General features: G+C 49.7%; 1 protein-coding gene across 1 annotated transcript in view; it reads left to right on the forward strand.

Annotated features, from left to right (window-relative positions):
- Steap3 (STEAP3 metalloreductase) overlaps nt 1-19,134 on the forward strand; it is a 53,133-nt gene extending 33,999 nt beyond the window's left edge. Inside the window, exons 5-7 of the mRNA XM_087906594.1 lie at nt 1,309-1,473; nt 9,326-9,491; nt 18,157-19,134. Of these exons, the coding sequence (XP_087762720.1) occupies nt 1,309-1,473; nt 9,326-9,491; nt 18,157-18,365 (540 nt within the window). The 3' untranslated portion in view covers nt 18,366-19,134. The remainder of the gene's footprint in view (nt 1-1,308; nt 1,474-9,325; nt 9,492-18,156) is intronic.
- The last annotated feature ends 5,889 nt before the right edge of the window (nt 19,135-25,023 follow it).

The following is a 25,023-nucleotide window of genomic DNA, read 5'->3' on the forward strand; positions in this document are numbered from 1 at the left end:
AAGGACACATGGAAAGAAAGGGGTCTGGGGATTTTGAGTTTGGAGATGTTGACGGGTGGCACTGAGTGTTATCGTGTGTCCCAAGCGTGAGGCATGAATGAAGCAGGTTGGAAAGGGTCCAGATGGGAGTGGGGGCAGCTGGTATGGCTGTGGGAATGCAGTCCTGAAATGGGGGCTGCATTTCCCACCTTTTCCACTGTCCTGACTGGGGGCTGGAAAACAGTGTGGTATAGCCATGCTTAGGGAACACAGGCTTCTTTTGTTGGCCGGGGGTAAGATATGAGACAGAGTCTCAATGAGCAGCCCAGGCTAGATTTGCACCAATGATTCTCTTGACTCAGCTTCCTGAGTGCTGGAATTATAGGCATGCATTCCCAGGCCCAGCTGAAGGTCTGTATATCCTGGGATACTCTGATCTCTTACCCTCAAGCTGAGATTGGCCATCAGTCAGGAAGGGAGCTGGGACGTTGAGAAATCAGCTCAATCATTGTCTCTTGTTTCCTAAATCCCTAAAATGGGGGTATAGTGCTCTCTACCTTAAGGAAACATCATGAGATTAATGACTTTTTAAAGATATTATTTACTTAATTACTTACTATTATTTTTTCAAGATAGGGTTTTTCTGTGTCTTGGAACTTGCTCTGTAGACCAGGCTGGCCTTGAAGTCAGAGATCTGACTGCCTCTGCCTCCCAAGTGCTAAGATTAAAGGCCTGTGCCACCGCCACCTGGCTTAAAGATTTATTTTTAGTAACTTCTGTATATCTATGTATGGGTATGCACGCATGAGTGCAAGAACTCTTAAAGACCAGAGAAGGGTATCGGAGCCCCTGGAATGGGAGTTACAGGTGGTGAACTGCCAGACGTGGGCACCTAGACCCAAACTTGGGTCCTCTGCAAGAGCAGCAAGAGCTTTTAACTACTGTGCCATCTCTTCATCCAGTGTGGCTTTCAAATACCTGGGGAGTGCTTAGTCTATGCCTGGCACATGTTAGCTGTTCAGCAGAGCATGAACATAGCTGTGTTCTCACTCCTGTCCTTTGGTGCTTAGTCACACGTGCTCCAGGGCGATGCACGCTCCAGGGCGATGCGCGCTCCTGGGTGACACATGCTCCTGGGTGCTGCGCGCGCGCTCCTGGGTGACGGACATGCGCTCCAGGGCAATGCGCGCTCCTGGGTGACGGACATGCGCTCCAGGGCAATGCACGCTCCTGGGTGACACGCGCTCCCGGGCAACACGCGCTCCAGGGTGACTCGCGCTCTCTGGTACCAGCTTTTGCTAATCGTGGTTATGGTTTCCCTTCTGCCAGGTCCTGGACAACAAGACCCGCCTCTGGGTTGAGGAAGAAGTCTGGCGCATGGAGATATACCTCTCCATGGGCGTGCTGGCCCTGGGCACGCTGGCACTGCTGGCTGTCACCTCACTTCCCTCCATTGCCAACTCACTCAACTGGAAGGAGTTCAGCTTCGTACAGGTAAAGCAGATTTCCCTTGAGCTCCAGCTGCAGCTTGGCCCAGGGCCAGCCTAGTTTTGTGCTCTCTGAACTATTTCAGTTTAGATCCTGGTTGTGACGGGACACTGAGTCAGGTGCTGAGGATTCCCCATCTTGTAGGGTCTCCAATCTCCTGATCCTGCTTTAGCTTGCCCAGGGCAAGTTAGACTTCCTGACCCTGGGAAATCTACCATGTAGAGCTCTGACAAAGACGGTGGGCAGAGCATGGGACCCTGGGATGAACTTCCTCAGGGGACAGGGTGTTTCCATAGTCATTGCAGGAGCCTGGTGTTCATGGGAGGCAGTGAGCTATGAGTGCTCTTAGAAACTCCTTTCTCAGCATATACACACCCTCAGCTCAGCCTCCACTGACACACACACCCTCAGCTCAACCTCCACTAACACACACATCACACCCTCAGCTCAGCCTCCACTGACACACACACACCCTCAGCTCAGCCTCCACTAACACACACACCACACCCTCAGCTCAGCCTCCACTGACACACACACACCCTCAGCTCAGCCTCCACTGACACACACACACCCTCAGCTCAGCCTCCACTAACACACACACCACACCCTCAGCTCAGCCTCCACTGACACACACACACCCTCAGCTCAGCCTCCACTAACACACACACCCTCAGCTCAGCCTCCACTAACACACACACCACACCCTCAGCTCAGCCTCCACTGACACACACACCACACCCTCAGCTCAGCCTCCACTGACACACACACACGCTCAGCTCAGCCTCCACTAACACACACACCCTCAGCTCAGCCTGGTGCCTGGTTCCCCTGTGCAGTAGGTGGGAACTAGTGTGAGGACTGCTCTATGATGAGATCAAGCAGTGTTTCCTAAATGGTGATGTTTCTTGGACAAATTCAGAGAAAAAAGTGTGAAGACTGGGATGTCACTTAGAGGTAGAGACTTGCTAAGTGTGTGCAAGGCTCTTGCTTCAATCTCTGTAAGAGACAGATAGACAGACAGACAGACAGACAGATATAGATATTGATTGATAGATATTAATGGTTGATAGAGAGAGATATTGATTGATAGTAGATAGATAGACCAATAGATATAGATATTGATTGATAGTAGATAGATAGATAGATAGATAGATAGATAGATAGATAGATAGATAGATAGATAGATAGAGGATTCATGTTGGTATAGGTGGATGGATGGATGGATGGATGGATGGATGGATGGATTAATGAATGCATATGTGACTTGCTGGTGATAGGTAGACAGACAGATGGTAGTTGTCCAATGCATAAATTATGGATTTACTTTCTGTAAGAGTCACAGTATACCGTGGGAATCAGATTCTAGTGCAGTCTGTACACACAAACTTCTGATAACTGGATATTTGTGAACACCGCCACCACGATTCTGTTTCTCAGCCAACAGCTGCCAACACTCAGGGAAGCAATGCTGCTGGGAAAGGGTCTCCTTGCAGTTTTCAGGGCAGTGGCCAGTCTGAGCACACACTGTACCAGGCATCACTATAGGCCTAGGATACAGCTGGGATCAAGGTGAGCAGAGATCGTAAGGGACACAGCCCACATGGGGGACATGTCTCAAATTCCCTGGGCACCCCCCAGTGTTCTTCAAAAAGTACAAGAGGGTCAGTGCTGGCAGACCAACTCATCCCTCTGGTGGATGGAGGCTGACTCATCTCGGCTCCTGCCAATTGTATTGTATCAGGGCAGAGAACAGCCTTTTCCACCCCCACTGTCAACCAAAATCTGCAGCTTCTCTGTTCAACAAGGACTCAGAGGGACAGTGACAGAATACTGCTCTTATATAATCCAAATTAATTCTTTGTGACTGAGACCCTTAGCGAACCTTAGAACCAAACAGTTGTGGCCGAGTTTTAAAGCAAGGCTGTGAATCTCCAGGGCTGTGCTTCTCCCAGAAGGCCCCTGGAGGAGGGCTCAGGGCTGACACAGGCTGGCCTACGAGGGTGGGGAGAGAAGGAATTTTCTTGATCTGCCACTAATCCCTGTTTGTCTCACACCCAAATCTTGGATTTCTCACTTGCCGCCTCAAGGATCCTGGGTATGTGGTTCGGTCACAATTAAAACAGGCTGTGGGTCGCTTCCCTTTCCAGAAAGTTCTTCCCTTAAGCAGCTGTAGATTACATGCTCCGGCTCTGGCTGCTGGAGGAAGCCTATGGATTTGGTTTTGTTAGCAAAAGCTGACTGGGTCTCCAGAAGCCATGCTTTGCTTTACATATTGAAGCGAGTGGGTGGAACGGCAGGGATTCATTTATGGGGGTCTGATGTCTGCACTCTAGCCCCAGAAACCTCATGCTCTCTCTCCCGAGAACCCAGTATGGAGGAGGGTCTGCCAGGAGCTCCTCAGTTCCAGCATCACCTGCTCCGCTGTGTAGACCGACCATGCCCCTGCCCACAAGTCTCAATTTGCACTCCTGAAAAATGAAATTAATGCCATAAGAGAAATGTTTGTGAGACACAGTGAAAAATTATAGGTGAAAGGAAAACAGCACATGGCTACTCGTCTTGGGGTGTCTGGTCACAACCCTACTTGCTCTGATAAGCACCAACTGTCTGCCTGTTTTGGTTTTGGGGATGGTGTCTCCCTGTGTTACACAGGCTGGCCTCGAACTCTTGGACTAAGAGATCCTCCTAGTTGGGATGACGTGCACGTCAGCACACTAACTCCTAACTATTACTATCTCTGGTGTTTCCCTCTCGATGCTGGGTTATACCTGGCTGTCCCCTGGGCATTTGTAATGCATAATGCACTTCTTATTGTCAGCCACCATCAAAAATGTCCATAGCAGGTGAGGACAGGTTTTAAAGCCACAAAGCATTTCTAGAGAGATAGGGCCCTGCTACCAAAGGGCTCAGGGACAGCCTGGAAGTCGGGGTGACCCCTAAATGTACATGCTGCCCTCCAGTGGCAGGAACACAGAGCCTTCCTGTTCCATCAGCCACGTGTCTCCCTGCTTTGGAGCTTCCGACTCAGCACCTCCCTGTAGCCACCCAGGACCACGACAAGGAAGAATGTGAGCAGGATCCATGGGAAGCGCAGGCTTTCTTTGCCCAGTAACAGCTGGGTTTTCCCTTTTTAATTCATCTATTTATTTTACATCCTTGCTGCAGCCTCCCCCACCACCATCTTCCCTTCCCAGTCCCTCTCCCCGATTGCCCCCTTCCCCCTTCCCCAATCCCCTCCTCTTCCCTCTCCATCCGAGAAAGGGCAGGTCTCCTACAAGTGTCAACAAAACACGGCACATCAAATCAAGCTACAGTGAGGCTGAGCTCCTCCCCATGTATTATGGCTAGGAAGGGCAACCAGTATGAGAAGCCGGGTCCCAAAGCCAGCGAAAGAGACAGTCCCTGCTCAGCTGGGGGTTTTGAGGGAAGCTCTGGCCTTCTGGAGCAGTGAAACCTATTAGTGTTCCATACAGCCTGGGCAAACCCTTGGCCTGGAATGCTCTATTTAGCTGAGCTGAGAGCCATTGGAATATTGATCTCATTAAAAGACTCCGTGAGCCTGCATTTACCTTTTGTTTCCAAGGTGATTTGGGTATTGTTTCATTTCTTTTAGTTTCGGGGGCAGGGTCCCATTTAGTCCAGGCTGGCCTCAAACTTAATCAAGGAAAACATTGAATGCCTGCCTGATCCTTCTGCCTCAACCTCCCAAGTGCTGGGCTCTCAGGCCTGTGTCATCACACCCGTTTCTGTGAGGCTGTGATGGAATCCGGGCATGACTTATACCCTTACCTCATTTGTTTCCTTTTGGAGACAGGATCCCCATGAAGCCCAGGCTAGCCTCAAACTGGCTACATAGTTGTTGAGGATGACCTTGAATAGACCCTCCTGCCTCTGCCTCCCAAATGCTGAGATTATGTGTGTGCGCACCAGTTCCTGTTTATGTGATGAGGATGTAGGGTGAGGGGATAGATCCCAGGGATTTGGACATGCTAGACAGCAGTGTGCTCCTGAGCTATATCCCCAGCCCCTCACGGTGGGTTTAGAAGTTTTCAGTTTGGATTAGTGTTTGTTTGGGTGTTTTTGTTTAGCATAGTCTGTATCGAACACTCCCTATTCAGCCAAACTCCACAGCATTGTGGTGTCCAGGGGTCTACATTGTCCCTGCGTAGACAACCTGGATGCAGCCCTGAAGGCCCAGTTTTGACCCCAAGTTACAGGCACTTCCTCTGATCATGCCTGATACAGCCACTGCCTGAAATAATGACAAGGACTAGCCTGACCCACACTTGGTGAGCGATGGCCAAAGACCCTTCATGCTGTGGTACTTGGGTGCCAGCAGGAGCCACGGTTAATGAGCTTCTGGGTAATAAAAATGGCACTAGCTTGGTGTATATGTCTTGGGGGTGTTACTAATTGCTTCATAACAACCCTTTTTCTTCTAATTTTCTTTGGTTATTCTAGAATTTTTTTTTTTAAACAAAACTGTTCCCAAGGACAGAGAGAATTTTAGGAAAAACAAATTCTCTGAAAACATCGAGGCTTCCCAGCAGGCCTGGAAAATCTAAAGGCTTTCTGGCTATCAGCCCTAGCTAGAAATTACTAGCCCAAAGTTGGGATTCCTGCTATGTGTATCATGGGATGCAGAAAACAAAGGAAAGAGGGGCTGTGAGGTGCTGCCTGTGGCTGGTGGACCCCGGGAAGGTCTCCATACTGGGCCAGCATGCTCGCCCCTCAGTCTTCAGATGGAGTGCTGAAGACGGGAGCCCACATGGGTCAAACACTGGTGTACCACAGAAGAGATGCTGGGCCCTCGTCGTCCTTGGCCTCGGTGGGGTCTTACTGCTGCTGCATATCAGGAAGCCTGGGGTACACATGGGGTCCGTGACTCTCTAAAGACGAGCTAGAGCTGGGCCCTCACCAATAAAGCAGCCTGGGTACTGGGGCCCTGCGTGGGATCTTGAACCTCCAGCTAGAAGGGTGTGGGTGAGAGGGTTTCCAAAATTAGTGGCTTAGTCCTGGTGACACATTTGTATCATCTGCTGAACTCTGAAAAACAACAGATGACTGAGCTCCACCCTAAACTAGTTGAATTTGAATTTCCCAGGGCCAGGCTGGTGCACTCCTGCTTCCCCACAAGCTTTCCAGGTGATTTTAACATCCAGCTTCCGTTTGGAACCAGCCTCCAATTGACCAATCCTTAGAAATAAAATCCAGTGGAGAGAGACCGGGAGGGGTGGGGGCTCTTACTGCATTTGGGTATCTTATTTAGAGCGGGAGCAAAGCTAGGAAGATGGCTCAGTGGTTAAAATGCTTGCCACACAACTTGAGAACCAGAGTTTTGGTTTCTAGAACCCACATGAATTCTGGGTAGGCATGGTGGCCTACCTGTAATTCCAACCTTAGAAGGTAGAGATGAGAGCCCTAAGCAAGCTAGCTGGTGAAACTAGGCTCATCAGCAAGCCCTGGGTTTGACTGAGAGATCCTGCCTCAATAAATAATGTGGAAGAGTAATCACAAATGATTCCAACATCAATCTCAGACCTCCACATGACATGCATACACTCATGCGCACGTGCACACACACATAGGCATGCACACATATATACTCACATACGTGTGTGTCCCCCGCACACAAATGGAAAATGAAAAAAATATACCCAGGCAGCTACCCATGAATACAGTGTGCAGCCACTGGGAAATGTTTGTTGTAATGCTTCACTGGAACATCACAAGCAAATCCTTCTGAGTGATGCTCTTTCTCTGGCTGGAACTCACCATCCTGGTTTAATGCAAGAGCAGGTGCAAGTGACAAGAATAAAGCACAATGCTTGATTAGTGCCATCTATCCATTTGTACTACTTCAGTTTTGCTGTGCTGTGCATGGATCCCGGGGTCCTCGACATGCTAGGCTAGGCAGAGGCTTTCCCACTGAGCCAGCCCCCAGCCCTACCAGACCCCAGTCCCTTTGAGAATGGAATCTGAGGTGAGCTCAAACAAGGAGGCATCACAGCCAAGGCCCCCAACGCTATGTTGACAAGCTTGGTTAGGAAGAAATCTAGGAGGCCAGTCGCGGTTTTTCTAGAAAGCCCCAAACCAATGTCTATGGAGCAGCAGCCCCATGGATGTGCAGCCTCTTTAGGTCATACCAGTGTGGCGGCTTCTTAAGAAAACAGCGCTCTTTGTTCCATGATGACCTCCACATAATTCTCCAGCCTAAATCCTCACAGCATTCATCCAGAGATGCCCAGACCTCCCCTCTTGCCCCACACGGCCCACTATCCCCACACCCACACCTTGCTCAGGCTTGCTGCTGTAATCCCCTGCTTGTCACTGAAGTTGATGACATGCTGTGCTCAGGACCACTGTCAGTCAATCCCAGCAGGCGTGACAAGATCAGCATCTCCCGTCGTCTGTGGTCCATGAGAATCCCTGGAGGTTGCACACCTTTAATCCCAGCACTCAGGAGGCAGAAGCAGGTGGATCTCTGAGTTCGAGGCCAGCTTGAACTACAGAGCAAGTTTCAGGACAGTCAGGGCTACACAGAAAAACCCTGTCTAAAAAAAAGAGGAGGAGGAGGAGGAAAGAGAAAGCAAGAGTCCGGTGTTCATTGGCTGCTCTTGCCTGGAAATAACTTGCAAAAGCCACCTATACCTGCAAGGGTGGAAAACTATTGTAAGAATTCAGACATTTCTGTCTGGGGCAGCAATGCTCATAAGACTACAACATTCAGTTTTTCCAAGTGAGAGATATGGCTGATAAGGTTCTAAGTTAGTGCTGGGCAGGAGATGAAGTCAACAAACACATTGCATCTTGGTGGTTGTGTTGGGTTTTCTGTACAGTGCCAGGTCACCAGACCACAGGCCCCTGGAGCCACCATCACTGCTGGTACTGAGTCCTGCATGCAAACCAGCAAACTCTTATGTCTGTCTGAGACGGGGTCTCACTATGAAGCTCTGGCTGTCCTAGAACTCACTAGGTAGACCAGGCTGGCCTTGAACTCACAGAGATCTGCCTACCTCTGCCTCTCGAATGATGGGACTAAAGGCGAGTTCCACCATGCCCAGCTACCTGTTTCTCTTTAAGACAACTTATAATGAATTCCCTTCTTAATTCAGTCTTACCTCAGCCAGGTATTATCTGTCAGATTCTGGTCTGGACATGCTGGCAGACTTTTGTTTCTATTCTAATACATATGAAATCAATAGAATGCTTTATTTTTTTAAAGTCCCTTCGGTATAATTCTATCTAAGAGTTTCCTGGGAATCATCAGAAGTCCAAATGTCATAGTCGAAAGAGGATACAGAAGAGGACAAGGGGCTTGGTCGTCTGTCAATCCTGAGATGCCGTTAGCCTAGAAGTGTGGCTCCTGCTTTCAGCCAGGGACACTGGGGCCCACCCAGATGGTTTAGGAAATAATCATCGTGCCACATGTAGGCCTTGGGTTGTGGCTTTGGTGGCTTGCAAAGCAAGCCCTGGATTCTCTCCTCCACAGGGGACATCAGGAGGTCAAGGGCATCCTCAGCTAGATACTGAGTTTGAGGCTAGACTGGATGAGAAGCCCAGTTAAGAAGAAGTGAAGGAGAGAGAGGAGGGCGGAGTGCCAGGGCCAGCAACATGGCTCAGTGGTTGAGGCAGCTGCAGTTGTCAGGGCTGCCAAGCTGAGCTTCATCCCTGGGACTCACATGGGGAAGGAGAAAAGCGACTTCCTCAAGCTGGTCTCTGACCTCCACACACGTGCACATATGCCAAATAAAACGTAGAAAGAAGTATAAGAGAAAGAGGTGGGGCTGGGGTTGGAATTCAGCGGGGCTCTGGCATCCATGGTCCTCTCTCACTTCTGCCTCCTTTCTTCCCACAGTCCACGCTGGGCTTCGTGGCCCTGATGCTGAGCACACTGCACACACTCACATATGGCTGGAACCGTGCCTTTGAAGTGAAAGACCCCCCTGAGGGATGCCTTCCTTCGGGAGAGACCCCGTGCCCAAACGGATGCAAACAGCAAGAGATTTTATTCCGATGCACAGGTACCTGGGGTGACAAAGTCTCTCGGAGGACTTGCGCGCCGTCAGGCTGAGGCGAGGGGTTTTTATAGGAGAGCAAAAGCGCGGGTACAGAAGCGAGATGCATGGTTACAGGAATTCCATTGGTCAATTCAAATAAGGCCATTAGCTCATGCTGGGTGGCAAATTCTTGGCCTTTCACCTAAATAACAAGGAGGGGATTGCCCAGGGGCTTTCCGTTCTCCTTATCTCTTCCTCCTTCCCCTAGCTGGAGACCAGATATCTGATTGTAGATATCCTGCCTCATCCTTCCTCCTTCCCCTGGCTGGAGACCAGATGTCTGACTCATGACAAGCCCTGACTTGTTTATTTCTTAGGCCTTGCAATATGGCATTACTGCTACTAGCATCCAGAGTGATATTTTCTTCTTTTTCTTCTTCATTCCCCCATTTTCTTTTTTTATCATTGAGTAAAATCTTTTACTCAAGTATTTATAGGATCTCTGTTTCCCTTTGGTTTAATCTTTGGTATTGGCTGGTTAAGACTAGGGTCTGAATAACCGAGAGTCTGTCCTTAACAAATCGAATCAACCGATTTAAAATGCAAGGGCCAAACGCAAGAATTAACATTAAAAGAATTATAGGTCCCATTAAGGAAGAGACTAAGGTGGTGAACCATGGGGATCAGTTCCAAAGCCCCTCATACCATGTCTGTTGGGCTTCAAATTCTTTTTTACGTTTTTCTAGCCTTTCTTTTAATTTATCTAAAGTTTCAGTCACTATGCCGGTTCTATCAGCATAAAAACAACATTCTTCTCTTAAGGCCGCGCAAAGGCCCCCTTCTTTTAAAAAGAGCAGATCCAGTCCTCTCCTATTTTGTAGTACTACCTCTGATAAGGAGGTTAAGGACTCTGTCAGGACCCTAACTGACTTTTCAAGGGCCCTCAGGTCCTCATTCATAGCTTGATGTAAAAACATGTATTGATCCGTACGTACTAGAGCGGTGGTCCCGATACCTACCCCTGCAGCAATGCCTCCTACCCCTAGGAGTACAGCCAGGGTCAAAGTAATAGCTTCCCGTTTTTCCCTCCGGGGCAGGTATTCATAATATTGGAGGACGGTTTCGTCTGAGTGGTATGTGATGCACGGCCAAATTTGTACCAAAACGCAATACTCATGAGTTTGGTTGAATACTGCTGCCAAAACACAGGGGGTTAGGCCGGTATTGCAGGCCCAAAAGGTCCCATTTGGTGGGACTAGATAATAGTTTCCCTTGATGACAGGCAGGGTAGAATTGCAAAAGGGCTGGCCAGATGCAGTTCCCAGGCAGGATCCGGTACCCGTCACCTGGGTAAGGGTCAGATGATGGTCCATGCCCTGGCAGGTGGGGGGTGGCGAGGTGACATTGCTATAGTTACCCCAGAGAGCTATCCCTTCATAGTATGGGGGACTTGGGTTAAGACAGAGCCAGCAATCGTTGGCCCGATCCGGGTCTGAGTGATTTAAGGCCTGGTAAGCCCCCCTAATGAGATTCAAAAGACGATCTCCCGTTCCCCTCTCCGGCTCAATTGTGGCTGCTGGGGGGGCAAAGGTGGTGGTGGGAGTAGTGGTAAAGTTAGTCAGGCTAGGGGTAGCTGGTGCTTTGGGTAAAGCTGGGGGCCTCTGATCTGCCAGGACCTGGTTGGGTCCTATTGACCGGGAGACTATGGCCTCAGCTTTAAGCTGTATTTTGAAAGTCAACCCCCTATCTGTGGACGTCAAGTACCGTCTAAGCCCCCATGTATACCCTTGCTGCCATTCAGTGGCCTTTTTACCTTGTTCGGTGAAGGTGATGTTGAGAGGTAAACATTTCCCATTGTTGCCTGAGGAACAATTAAAGTTCCCCCAGTCTGTCATTTTATCATCATCACATCGCCCTATATGTTGGTTGGGCCACCATTCAGGTGGTGGCCGGTTCCAGCCTCAGGTAACCTTAATTTTATCCCAGCTGGAATGGGGCTTCCAATAGGCATCCCCAGTAGTTTCACATCCCCAAGCCACACAGAACATTTCATTATATCCTCCGTGGCTCGATCTCGGCCGTCTCGGGGGCAAACATAAAAGTTGGCCCCTGCTAATTGACATCTCCGCACGGGGCTGGAGCAGCCCTCAACCCCCTCTCCCCCTGAGCTCGGATCCATCTGATCCTTTAGTTGGGAGTGATCGTAGCTGGCTATATCCCAGGAGTCTAGTCCTGCAGCTAGCTGACAGAAATCGGGGGTGAGGAGAGGCCACCAAGTATTGAGGGCATGTTGGCCAGTCGTCTTCAAGACTACCTCCCCAGTCTGGGAAATAATTTGCCAAGTTAAGGAATAAATTGCGTGGGGGCTTCCATTAGGAGCCCCCATGGATCCCAAGGTCAACATGGGAAAGACTAATGCCCATAACGTCATTCTCAAACCAGTCTTATCTTTAAGGGGTTTTGGGAACGTTGGACCTTCCATCCTTTCTTTTGGCTGGCCGTCTGTTGTTCCGGACTGGCGGCTTTCACGTGTGAGGCGTGGATCCAGGCAGCAATTCCGTCCACCTTGAGCGCCGTTGGGGTAGTCAGGAGAACAGTGAACAGTCCTTTCCAGCGTGGTTCCAGGTTCTTAGTTTGATGTCTGCAAACCTAAACATTGTCCCCAATCTGGTACTGATGAGGCGCCACCGGCTGGTTAAGGTTGTCTTGGTAGGCTGCTGCTAGAGGTTTCCAGACCTCTTGTTGTACCAGCTGCAGGGCCTGCAAGTGGGCTTGTAGAGAAGGGGAGTTAGCATAGTCCACAATGTCTGTATCAAAGAAATGTATGGCTGGGGGTGGTGACCCACATAATATTTCAAAAGGGGTAAGGCCATGTGGCCCAGAAGTGTTCCTGGCCCGATATAGGGCCAGGGGCAGGAGTAACACCCAATCCTTTGAGCCAGTTGCAAGCGTTAATTTAGATAAAGTCTCCTTAATAGTTCTATTCATACGTTCTACTTGTCCTGAACTCTGGGGTCTATAAGCACAATGTAATTTCCAATCAATCCCCAGTAATTTGGCCACCAACTGACTTACCTGGGAGACGAAGGCTGACCCGTTATCAGATCCCAATACCTTTAGCATTCCATATCGGGGAAAAATTTCTTCCAATAGATTTTTGGCAACCATCTTGGTCGTTTCATGTTTGGTGGGATAGGCCTCTACCCATCCTGAAAAGGTGTCTATAAAAACCATCAGGTACCTGTACCCATACAAGCCAGGTTTAACTTCAGTAAAGTCTATTTCCCAGTGGACACCAGGCCGATGTCCTCTGGGGCGCACCCCTTGGAGGGCTTTCGAGTGGCCTGCATTAATTTGGGCACAGGCCCTGCAATTGTCTGTTGCCCGTTGGAGTGCCCCATCCCTGTTCAGGAGGTACTGTCCAGTTTCCATTCTGTCTAGGAGGGTTTTCATTTTCTTCGTACCCAAATGGGTCAATTTATGTAAAAAGTCTATAAGTTCATGGGTTATTTTCATGGGCACTGCTATTTTTCCCTGGTAAACTCAGCGTCTATTCGCTGGATTATATTCTGCCCCCAATTTTTGGAGTAGGTGTATATCCTCTTTATCATAGGCCCAGACTACTGGGGATTGGACGGGCTCTGATACTAGGGGGAGAATTTGTGGTCCCAAAGCAGCCTCTTGGGCTGCTCCGTCCGCCTGCTGATTTCCTCTGGCTTCGGCGTGATCTCCTTTTTGGTGTCCAGGGCAATGCATGATGCTCAGTCTCTTAGGGAGGAAGAAGGCCTCTAATAGAGCAAGGATCTCTGCTTTATTTTTAATTTCCTTGCCTTCTGAGGTTAGGAGCCCTCGTCTCCGGTAGATTTCTCCATGTATGTGTGCGGTAGCGAATGCATACCGACTGTCAGTATAAACATTCAGCTTCTTACCTTCTGCCAATTTAAGGGCTTGGGTTAGAGCGATGAGTTCAGCTCGTTGGGCCGAGGTGCCGCTGGGCAAGGCACTGGCTCAGATTACCTGGGTTTCCGTGGTAACTGCGGCTCCCGCTCTGCGTTCTCCATTTTGTAGATAGCTGCTCCCATCGGTATACCAGGTGTGGTCTGCATCTGGGAGGGGCTGATCAGTCAAGTCCATTCGGGTTCCATGCATTTCCGCAAGGATCTGAAGGCAGTCATGCTGATCGGGTCCCTCCGGCGAGGGTAGCAAGGTAGCCGGATTGAGGGCGACTATAGGTCCGAACTGGACTCAGTCCGTATCCAACAGCAAGGATTGGTAGTGTGTCATGCGGGCATTGGAGAGCCATCGGTTAGGGGGCTGCCTAACCAAGGCCTCGACGGCATGGGGAGCCAGAATGGTCAAGGGCTGTCCCAAAGTCAATTTACCAGCATCCTTAATGAGGACGGCAATGGCTGCCACCATCTGCAGGCAAGGGGGCCAGCCTGAGGCCACTGGGTCTAATTTCTTTGATAAATAGGCGACAGGGCGTTTCCATGGCCCAAGTCTCTGGGTCAAAACCCCCTTGGCATAACCTTGTTTTTCATCGACAAACAGTTCGAATGGCTTAGTGATGTCAGGCAGGCTTAGTGCTGGAGAGGACAGGAGGGCTCGTTTGATGTTCTTGAAAGCCTTTTGTTGTTTATCTGTCCATTCAAATGGGACCCCCTGCTTGGTGAGGGGGTAGAGGGGAGCTGCCATTTCAGCGAAGCCTGGTATCCATAAGTGGCAGAACCCGGCAGTCCCCAGGAATTCCCACAGCTGGCGATGGTCTCAGGGTGCGGGTATACGAGATACAGTCTTTTTGCATGCGGTTGTAAGCCAACGCTGCCCTTCTTTTAATTTATATCCCAAATAGGTCACTTCAGTCTGGCATATCTGGGCCTTTTTGGCAGATGCTGGATAGCCCAGCTGTCCCAGAGTTTGCAATAGGGCCCCCGTACCTTGCCGGCAGTCATGTTCTGTGGAGGCTGCCAGTAGAAGGTCATCCACGTACTGGAGCAGGATCAATGACGGGTGTTGAACTCTGAAGTCCGCAAGGTCCCGGTGCAAGGCCTCATCAAAGAGGGTGGGACTATTCTTGAAGCCTTGTGGGAGTCTGGTCCAAGTCAGTTGGCCTGAAATCCCCAATTCGGGGTCCTTCCATTCGAAGGCAAAAAGGGGTTGGCTTTTGGGGCTTAATCTGAGACAGAAGAAAGCGTCCTTCAAGTCTAGCACCATATACCAGGTGTGAGATGGTGGCAGGGCGCTTAGTAAATTATATGGATTGGGGATGGTTGGGTGTATGTCTTCAACCCTTTTATTAACTTCCCTGAGGTCCTGTACCGGTCGATAATCCTTTGTCCCTGGTTTCTTTCTGGGAGGAGGGGGGTATTCCAAGGTGACCGACAGGGAGTCAGAATACCTTGTTCTAATAGCCTCTTTATATGAGGTCTTATCCCCTGGTAGGCCTCATTCGACATGGGGTATTGTTTGACTGAGACTGGGGTGGCTGTGGCCTTCAGGTCTACGATCAGAGGGGGCTGCCGTAGGGCTAGCCCCATGCCTCCTGTCTCGGCCCATGCCAGTGGGTACTCTGTAAGCCATATGTCCAAGTCCCTGGATCCTTGTGTCTTAGAGTCCTGTTCATATAGTCGGTATTCGTCTTCCAAGTGTAAGGTCAAGACTTGGAGGGGGTCCCCATTTGGGCCCGACACTCAAGCCCCTGCTCCCTCAAAATGAATTTGGGCTTTCAGTTTGGTGAGTAAGTCTCGCCCCAGTAATGGATAGGGACAGTCTGGGACATGTAGGAAGGAATGAGTTACTTTACCAGTTGCTAATTGCACCTTCCGCTCGGTGGTCCAACGATATCTTCTTCCGCCCATGGCGCCTTGTACCCAAGCAGTTCGTTCACTGAGCGGGCCTGGTGACCGGGTAAGAACTGAATGCTGAGCCCCGGTATCTACTAGGAAGGTAACTGGCTGCCCCCCGACATCGAGTGTTACCCTGGGCTCAGGGGGGGACTCCTGGCCCTGACCTCCCTAGTCTTCATCTAGGGCTAGGAGTGAGGCTTGTGGTTTGGAGCCTCTGGGTTTTCGGGTCTTCTTAGGGCAGTCTTTCGCCCAGTGTCTTCTTTCCTTGCAGTAGGCACATTGGTCGCGTTCCATGTGAGGGCCTCTCCGTTCTCCCATCCTGTCTCCCTTTCGGCTGTCCTGACTCTGAACTGCGGTGGCCAAGAGGTGGCTCAGTTCCCTATTTCTCTTTCTGTCTCTAGCATTCTCCTTTTCCTCTGCTTCTTTTCTCAATCTATCCTCCCTTTCTTCTTTCTCTCTACGGATACGGTCCTCCTTTCTTCTTGAGTCTCCCTCTTATTAAAGATTTTCTCTGCTTCCTTAAGTAGATCTTGCAGTGTATATCCCTGCAAATTCTCCAACCTCTGTAACTTGTTCCTAATGTCAGATGCAGACTGCCAGATAAAAGACATTGACACACCGGTAGCCTGCCCTGGGTCCTCGGGATCATAAGGCATATACATACGATATGCTTCCTTAAGTCTCTCTAAAAATGCTGCTGGAGACTCATCTGCCCCTTGAATTATCTGTTTTACCTGTGCCAAATTAGTGGGGCGGCGACCAGCCCCTCGGAGACTCGCTATGAGCAACTGGCGGTAAAGGCGTAGGTGCGTCCTACCTGCATGCGTAGCAAAATCCCAGTCAGGCCTGGTGAGGGGGAAGGCAGCATCAATCTCATTGGGCAACTGAGTTGGCCTTCCATTGTCTCCTGGGACCTGCTTCCGTGCCTCTACGAAGACCCTTTGTTTTTCCTCAGAAGTGAGGAGAGCCTGTAAAAGCTGCTGACAATCGTCCCATGATGGCTGGTGGGTAATCAGAATAGACTCTATTAAGTTAGTTAATGCCACAGGGTCTTTGGAAAAAGGAGGATTGTGTTGTTTCCAATTGTATAGATCAGAGGCGGAAAAGGGCCAGTATTAAAGTTGGCCGTTATTTCCCTGTCGCAAGGGAAATGCTCGGGAGGTTGAGTCTGGGGGAGACGGTTCACGCTTTCCCCGGAGCCTGCTCGCGACGGGGGAGGCAACAGGTGGGGAGTCCTGTGACGAGGGCGCCACAGGGTCAGCTTCATGATCTCCGGGCTCCTCCTGGGGATTATAGGGAGGAGGATCTTCGGATAGGAAGTCAACAAGAATTTGGGTCAGGGGGAAGGACAGACGGCTTATGGGTCTCCTTCGGCTTAGGGGGTCTCCTTCTTCGTCAATGCGGGATAAAGAGAGGAGACTGTAGGAGTAAGAGGCTTTGGTAGGGAAGGCAAAGGAGGGGAAGGCAAAGGAGGGGAAGGCAAAGGAGGATTCGGGGCCGAAGGAACGAGGCTTAGGAGGGTTGGGGTTTCTCTGGAGGAATAAAGGGGGCCACCCAGGGGGGTGGATCATAAGCCAAACTCTCCCAGGTGACGATATAAGTGATCTGGTCAGGGTGTCCATGGGGTCCTTTATCGAAGACCCGTTCTTTGACCTGCAAGATAATACTTTTGTCAAAGGTGCCGTCCCGTGGCCAGCCCACGTAGAATGTGGGCCATTCCGAGGAACAAAAAGTCCGCCACTTTTTCTTCTTGACCTCAAGCGACTGATTGCTCGCTCTGTTAGAGACGTCCAACCAGTGGTCTAGAGTAAGGCTTAAAGGGGTAGTTAGAGACTGTCCCATGTTTGTATTCCAATAAACGAACAGACAAACCACAAAAATGAACAATAGGATGAACAGACCGACAATCAGACACGCTGCGCGGCTTCGGCGCAAAACCAAGAGCAAGAATTCGGACGGAGACTTCGGAGAGGGTCCGGATCCCTCGCCTCCCAGAAGAACCACGTACCCCTCGGACAAGGGCGGCGACCCAAAAAGTCCAACTCTGGTCGTGGGTTCAGACAAATGAGCCCCGAAAAATCGGGCTCCAAGCACCCTTGGAACGTCTTCCAGGGTTGCGGGGGAGAAGTTCGAGCTCGTCAGCTCCTTCTGAGGCCCGCCAGATACAGACCAACTCAGCAGAATCAAACAGAATTCAAATTTGCAGCGCAACACTTAGACAACAAAAGACATATAAGGTGCTGGCCAGCTTACCTCCCGATGGTGGGTCGGTGGTCCCTGGGTGGGGGTCTCAAATCCTGGACGAGCCCCCAAATGAAAGACCCCCCCCAAGGGATGCCTTCCTTCGGGAGAGACCCCGTGCCCAAGGATCAGTCGAGACTACTCGTACGGATGCAAACAGCAAGAGGTTTTATTCGGATGCACAGGTACCTGGGGCGACAAAGTCTCTTGGAGGACTTGCGCGCTGTCAGGCTGAGGCGAGGGGTTTTTATAGGAGAGCAAAAGCGCGGGTACAGAAGCGAGATGCATGGTTACAGGAATTCCATTGGTCAATTCAAATAAGGCCATTAGCTCATGCTGGGTGGTGAATTCTTGGCCTTTCACCTAAATAACAGGAGGGGGTTGCCCAGGGGCTTTCCGTTCTCCTTATCTCTTCCTCCTTCCCCTAGCTGGAGACCAGATATCTGATTGTAGATATCCTGCCTCTTCCTTCCTCCTTCCCCTGGCTGGAGACCAGATGTCTGACTCATGACCAGCCCTGACTTGTTTATTTCTGAGGCCTTGCAATATGGCATTATTGCTACTAGCATCCAGAGTGATATTTTCTTCTTTTTCTTCTTCAGAAAAAAACCACTACAAGTTCTACCTGCCGCCCACGTTCACACTCACACTGCTCCTGCCCTGTGTGATCATCCTGGCCAAGGGCCTCTTCCTCCTTCCCTGCCTCCGCCGCAGACTCACCAAGATCCGCAGAGGCTGGGAGAAGGATGGTGCTGTCAAGTTCATGCTGCCTGCTGACCACGTGCGGGGGGAGAAAACAAGCCATGTGTGAGGCCCTGGAAATGGAGACAGGCACGGCTTGTGGGGGCCCTGAGCTGAGTTCAGGTCTCTTTTCCGGATGCTGCAATTGGAGTGATGATATGTGCATAGGTGGTTGAGATCTGAATTCCTGGGATTCAGGTTATACCACGGTATTCAGAGTGACACACCACACGTGTGTGATATGTATTCACATATAATGCATATATAATAGGATTTGCTATTATTCTTACTTAACTAAGAAGCTGGGTCCCTATATTTCAACTTATGTATTTCAAAGCAAGTGCCACACATTGAGTAGCAGATACCACCCTTGTGACATTGGCAGAGGCAGACGCACACTTGGTATAGGAGAGATTTGTATTTTGTTGGGTTCTGGCCTTTAGGCTTTGTCCTCTGTATTCCCTGTTAGCTACATTCTAATGTTGGTGCAGAGCTGGGCCAAGAGCTGCCCCAGATGCAGCCCTGCCCCACACCCCAGGGCTAAGAAGGAGGCCCTGAGGGTAAAGAGAGACTAGGTGTGGACCCTCCTGCTTTCCTGAGCATGTGGGGGTGGGGTTCACCAAGGCACCCTGGAATCCATGCAGGAGCTTTTGCAGGCCTGTCCTTTCTCCAGGGAAGGATCTGAAGCTGCCGCATCTGATCCTAGCTGAGCTGAGGAGACTGTCCCTCCTCCCGGAAGGTCCAGAGTCACCGTGGAACCTGCAAATTGCTCCTTCTCTGAAGGTGTGAAGTCGCCTCCTTGCCAGAGCCATTAATAAAGGTGATCTTCAGAAGTCTAATTGTTCTCCCTCCATTAAGTCGGTGGTGACCCTCCTTTAAACCGCTGTGCCTTCTCGCCTTTCCCTTCATTAATTTGGACATCTCCCTGGAAGGCATAGAGCAGGCGCCTGTCAGAGCAGCCCAAGGTGGGGGGTGGGGTAGGGGGCATCAGAGCCTGCAGAAAATAACCAGCCAACCCCCTTGGATACTCCCCAGGGCTGTGGGACTACCTTCATAAAATGGGTCCCCAAGGAGAGAAACAGGCACCCCTGTTACCTTTGGGCAGACAGCCTACCTTCTGAGTGCCCAGAAACCACATTGGCTCCATGTTCCTCCTATGGGGGTTCCCCAGCCCCCATTGTCCATGCTTTTGCCTCCTTCCCTCTCAGATACGTTCAACCACAAAGGTCTGCAGATATTGTTTTTTGAATTCTTAAAGAGACCATACTCTCGTTTTATTATAGCTACAGTTTCCTTCGTTGTCATTGCTCGTATTACTGTCTTCCTGTGCTTGGTTTATTAATTAGACCTAACCATGGGTCCGTAAGGGGAAATGTAACTTATGCGTGTGAGTGTGTGCATGTGTGTCTCAGTCTGTCTGCAGTCTCAGGAGTCCTGAACAGCAAAATTCAAAACAGCTGGGAGGGGCTTTTCTGCCAAAGCTACAAGTGTCAAACTTTGCTGCCCCAAAGTAAAGGAGGCCAGAACATACCCAAGGCAGAGGGCACCTATCCTCCCAAGCCCTGCAACATCCATGTGTGAGGGACAGCTACTCAGCACAGTTCCCTCAAATCCTGCAGAGATGGAGTGATCTACCACCATTACAGAACAGTGATCCCACGGGGCTCCCCTGGGCCAGGAAGCATCTTTTGATGCAGGGAAAGAAGGACCAGCCAATGTACACAGGATGAGATGCTCTTCTTTCCACCAGGCAGGCATCATAAGGGTCCTTAAGTGAGAAAGGGACAGAAATCCAGTGCAAGAACCTCTCACTAGGCCTATGGTGGGCAGAAGTGTCACACTGGAGAGTCTGGCAGCTTCTTGCAGGTATGGGCAGCAGATATCCTGTTCTAGGAACAGGACCTAGGACCTGAACATGGCCCACAGAGAAGACCACTGGAGGCAAAGCAGAGATTCCATCATCACAGGGGCCAATGACTTCCCTGCTGACCCAAAGCAGGAAGAACAATGAAAGTAGCAAAAGTGGGAGCTGTGAATGGTCCCATCTGGTAAGGGTCTACCATCTTCTCCGTCTCTCTGGAGAAATGTTCCCGGGGGAGCAGTGGAACTTCCCCCTTTTCTTGCCTTACTTCTGCCACAGCTGCTTACTGACGGGAAGTGGGTACTTGTCAATCAGCTCACGGATGGCAGGTGGACCATGTACTTGGTCCCAATCTTGCATCTGTCCCTGTTTCTCATCTCCCCAGGCAGTCAGCAACTTCGAGGAGGTGGGTCACTCCCTAAGCCTGGTAATGTCTTTGTTGTTTGGGATCCAGAGTGCCCCAGCCTGGTGCTCTAGAAACCAAATGGCTCAGCCTGAAGTGGACATGCAGTCTGTGGTGGGCCCAGCCACTCTGTCTCATCGTACAGAGCTGTCTTAGAAGCGGTGACACTGCACAGCTGCCTTTTAAACTTCAGGCTTTCCTCTCTGGCAATCGGATCACATGAGCATTGGTTCCTTTGTGGATCCATCCAGTTCTGTAGCAGGAGCCTGTGCTCCCTCGGCCATACATTAGATGGAAGGGTTGCCAGGCTGAACATTAATCTGTGCTGGACGTGGCTACTGAGGAGTGACAGGCCAGTGATGGAGCAGGCAAGGTCCCCACGGCACAGTCTGAGCTGTAAAAACCACAGTGCCAGAGGAATGAAAGGCAAGGTTGTCCTCTAGCCTACACATACACACACACACATGCGTGCGTGCACACAAGTATTTCCTGGAAGCATATTTTTTTCTTTGCCTCACAAATTTCTATAATTCCACATAGCTGATCTCTGCTGAATTAGCTTTCTGACAGCATTCAGAAATGCCACTGCTTCATACTCAAGTAGAAACTTGGATGTGCTGGCCATGTGAGCCCTACCTCCCCTCCCACGAGGTGAATAATGAGGCCCTGTTTACCAAGAGCTGATTTCATTTATTGGACCAAAAACCTGACTTGTTTCTGTAAGTTCTCCATGTAGAATGAACCTAGTTTTCAAAATACTGCCATAGTCATTAGTGAAAAGTTTCCCTACCCATCAGGCTTCCGCTTCCAAGATCCATCCTGCTACATCCAGTCTCTGGACTGAGAACATACTTTTTATTACATTGTGTGTGTGTGTGTGTGTGTGTGTGTGTGTGTGTGTGTGTGTGTGTGTGCGTGCGCGCGCGTGTGCAAGCCAGGAAGACATTTGAAGGAGTCAGTTTTCTGCTTCCACCATGTAGATGGAGCTCAGGTCTCGGAAGCACATGGCTTTTCTCACTGAATCATCTCTCTGGCCTTGAAAAGATTCTTTTAAAGGTTCCACTGAACTCTCAGGAAGAAAAAAAAATTAGTGGGGCCAAAATTAAATGGGGCGAACAAAGAGCTACTGCCTATTGGGTGCTTCCCGGTGAAAAACAACTTTGTTCACACCAGTTCACCTTCAACAAACCACAGGTGAGGGCACAGCAGCAGGGACCTCAGAGAGCAGAACTGATGTCTTCCAGCCACGACCAAACCACTGCACCCAGGAACCCCAGCAACCATGGCCGCCTGAACTAGGTGGAGCCACTTAAGGGCAGTCCACCTCCAACTGAGGCGCTGCGGACAGCTGATGGCTTTCGGAGTAGGGAAAGACTTTATCAAGGGTATGGTCACTGGTAGACTGACCACATTCCAGTGGATAGTCCCTGCCCCATGAAGATATGGGCAGCACAAACTGAACTCAATGGGTTGTTAAATCATCAACAACAAAGTCATGAAGTTGGTAGCGAGTAAGAGAGGATTTGGGAGACACGGGGGGGGGGGGGGGATGAGTTGAAGGTAAATATGATCAAAATATATGTTTGCATGTATGAAATTCTCAGAAAATTGATTAAAATATTGTATTTTTAAAAGAGATGGAGAGATGAGTTTTTGGTTAAGAGCACTTGCTGCTCTTCCAGAAGACTGGGACTCAGTTTCCAGTATCTGCAGAATGGCTCACCATCCTCTGCAACTCCAGTCCCAGGAAACCTAACACCTTCTGGCCTCTGCAGGCACCAGGTACGCATGTGATACAGAGACAAACATGCAGGTGAAACATCCATACACAGAATAAAACAGTAATACTTTCTTTTCAAAGGAAAAGCAGTTGAAACTAAAGAGATACTAAATGGTCCTGGGGCAGGCGACGTGGCTCAGGTGAAGAGCATTTGCTGCTCTTGCAGAGGACAGGAGTTCAGTTCCCAGCACACACATTAGGTGGCTCACAAGCACCTGTAATTCCAGCTCCCAACGATCCCATATCTGGTCTCAGTAGGCACCTGAATACACGTGGTTCGCAATTGGGTGTGCACACGCGCACGTGAGCACACACACACAAATGCACACACATTCCAAATAAAAATCTGTGAAAGGGGGAGAGGCTGGAGAGATGGTTCAGTGGATAATAATGTCCGTTGCTCTTGTATAGGATTTCCAGCACCCACATGGTGGCTCACACACATCTGCAAACCCTATTCTAGGGGGCTCCAAAACAGGTATGCATGTGGGACACATCCATACACACAGGCAAATATTCATACATATAAAGTGAATAAAAAATTTTAAGATAGAAAAGGAGACTCACACGCCACCAATTACTGGAGTTGGACACGGAAAGAACTGTGGGAAGGCAAATTGTGAAGAGGGGAAATCCAAGATTTGCTAAAGCCAGTAAGACTGGGATCTCACTGAAGCAGATAGCAGTGTTCACCGACAGGCAGGGAAACAAACTAAAAGTAAGCCACCTTCAGACTCAGTGAGCAACTCTGAGAAGCAGCCAGGAAAGACAAAAAGACAGGTCACCTACAGTCATAGAACCATAAGAGATCTCCTGACATGTCGGCAGAAAACAGAAAATAGTATCACAGCTCTTAAAAGACAGAGGGGAAGTGATCAACTTTAGTTATTTATTTGCATAGTCATTTGCATATTCAACATTTACAAATATAAGTATATATTATGCTTTGAGACAGAGTCTTATTATGTAGCCTTGGCCAGCCCGTGACCATGCAGACCAGGCTTAGTCTTGAACTAATAGAGACCCACCAGTCTCTGCCTCTACCTCCCGAGTGCTAGAGTTGAAAACACATGCACCATGCTCAAGTTCGGACTTTACACACACATAAAGCCTCCCTTGGGTTTGATCCCCAGCACCGTATAAACCAGACATGGTGGTACAAACCTTCAACTCCAGCACTTGGGAGGAGAATCAGAAGTCCCAGATCATCCTTGGCTATATAGCAAGTCTGAGACCAATCTGGATGCAAACAACCTTGTTAAAAGAAAGAACGGAAGGAAGGAAGGAAGCAAGCAAGCAAGCAAGCAAGCAAGCAAGCAAAACGAGTATGTTTCCAGGAACAATGAGGACGTCATTGTGCACTGAGGTGAACTCACCAATGTCTACACTCTCTCAACCCCCTGAGTCCCCAGGTCTGACAGGGTCTTTCCAACACAAATCCACAGTCCTGAGGTTTTGTATAAACCTAGACATCAGAATCTACTGAGGCAGAGCCAGGAGTCCAGCTCCAGGGTTTCCTGCTCACAGACAGTGAACAGGAGCCCCTCATTCCTGAGAGCCTGCCTTCCAGCACATGGAGGCCACCAGGACAGAAACCAGCCTCCCTGGACCCCCCTTCACACTGTAGCTGAGGAGCTCAGGAGGCGTCCACTCTAGATTTTCTATCCAGGAGCCATTGAGATCACGGGGCTGTGGCACTGCAGGGCACCCTGTTCCGGGAGGAACAAGGATAACACTCAGTGTCTATACACCTCTTGCTAAGCTGGGGTGCTGCATGTGTGTACATTCTTTCCAAGAGCTTTAAGAAAGAAGTGGGGTGGGGGGGAGCTGTCTCAGTGGATGGAAACACTTGTACATAAAAATCAGGGTATATAATGTCTGTAGTCCCAGGGATGCTACAGGGAGATGGGACGCAAAGACAGGAGACTCCTTAGGAGATCAAGGGCCAGCTAACCTAGAGTACACAGCACTGAGCAAAAGATTGTATCAAAACAAGCTGGAAAGTAAGGACTAGCACCTGAGGTTGACCTCCAACCCACACCTCACACAAAAATGTGTAAAAAATCACATACACACTCACTGAGTGGGGGAGGGAAAGGAGGAGGGAGGGAGAAATACAGACAGAGAGACAGAGAGGGGGCTGTGTTAGCCAAGGGCCTATGAGCAGTCACCACAGTGAACACAGATAGATTGCATTCTTCATTCGAAAGATAAAGATTGTGAGGTGTGGCTATGAAACCTTCCCCCTGGCTGAGGAGCTACAGGCACGGGATGGCTGATGCAGGAGGGATCGTCGGCCTCTGTTAAATCCCCATGCTCCGATGGATGACACCGTACCTAGGTATACACTAGCAGCGCTAATTCGACTCAGTGGGGCAAACAAAAGATATCATGAAGTTGTGAGAGAAACAAGACAGGGGAGGTCTGTGAACAATTAAAGGGGAAAGGATGGGGTAGATATGATCAAAACATATTGGATGCATGCATAAAAGAAAAATGCTATTCTGAAAGCATAAACAAAAATATAGTTCAAAAGAGAGATTACCTGTTTGGCTTTTGTCAATATAACTATGCATATAATTAATTATGCATACAGCTGCATATCTAAAGACTAAAGGCAGTGGTAGAAAGAAATGTGTTAGGAAGAAAGAAACATTAAGATGGGGGTGGCTACATTATCATAT

The sequence above is a fragment of the Myodes glareolus genome, chromosome 5 (genome assembly GCF_982192425.1).
Source record: "Myodes glareolus chromosome 5, mMyoGla1.1, whole genome shotgun sequence".
Taxonomy (NCBI): domain Eukaryota; kingdom Metazoa; phylum Chordata; class Mammalia; order Rodentia; family Cricetidae; genus Myodes; species Myodes glareolus.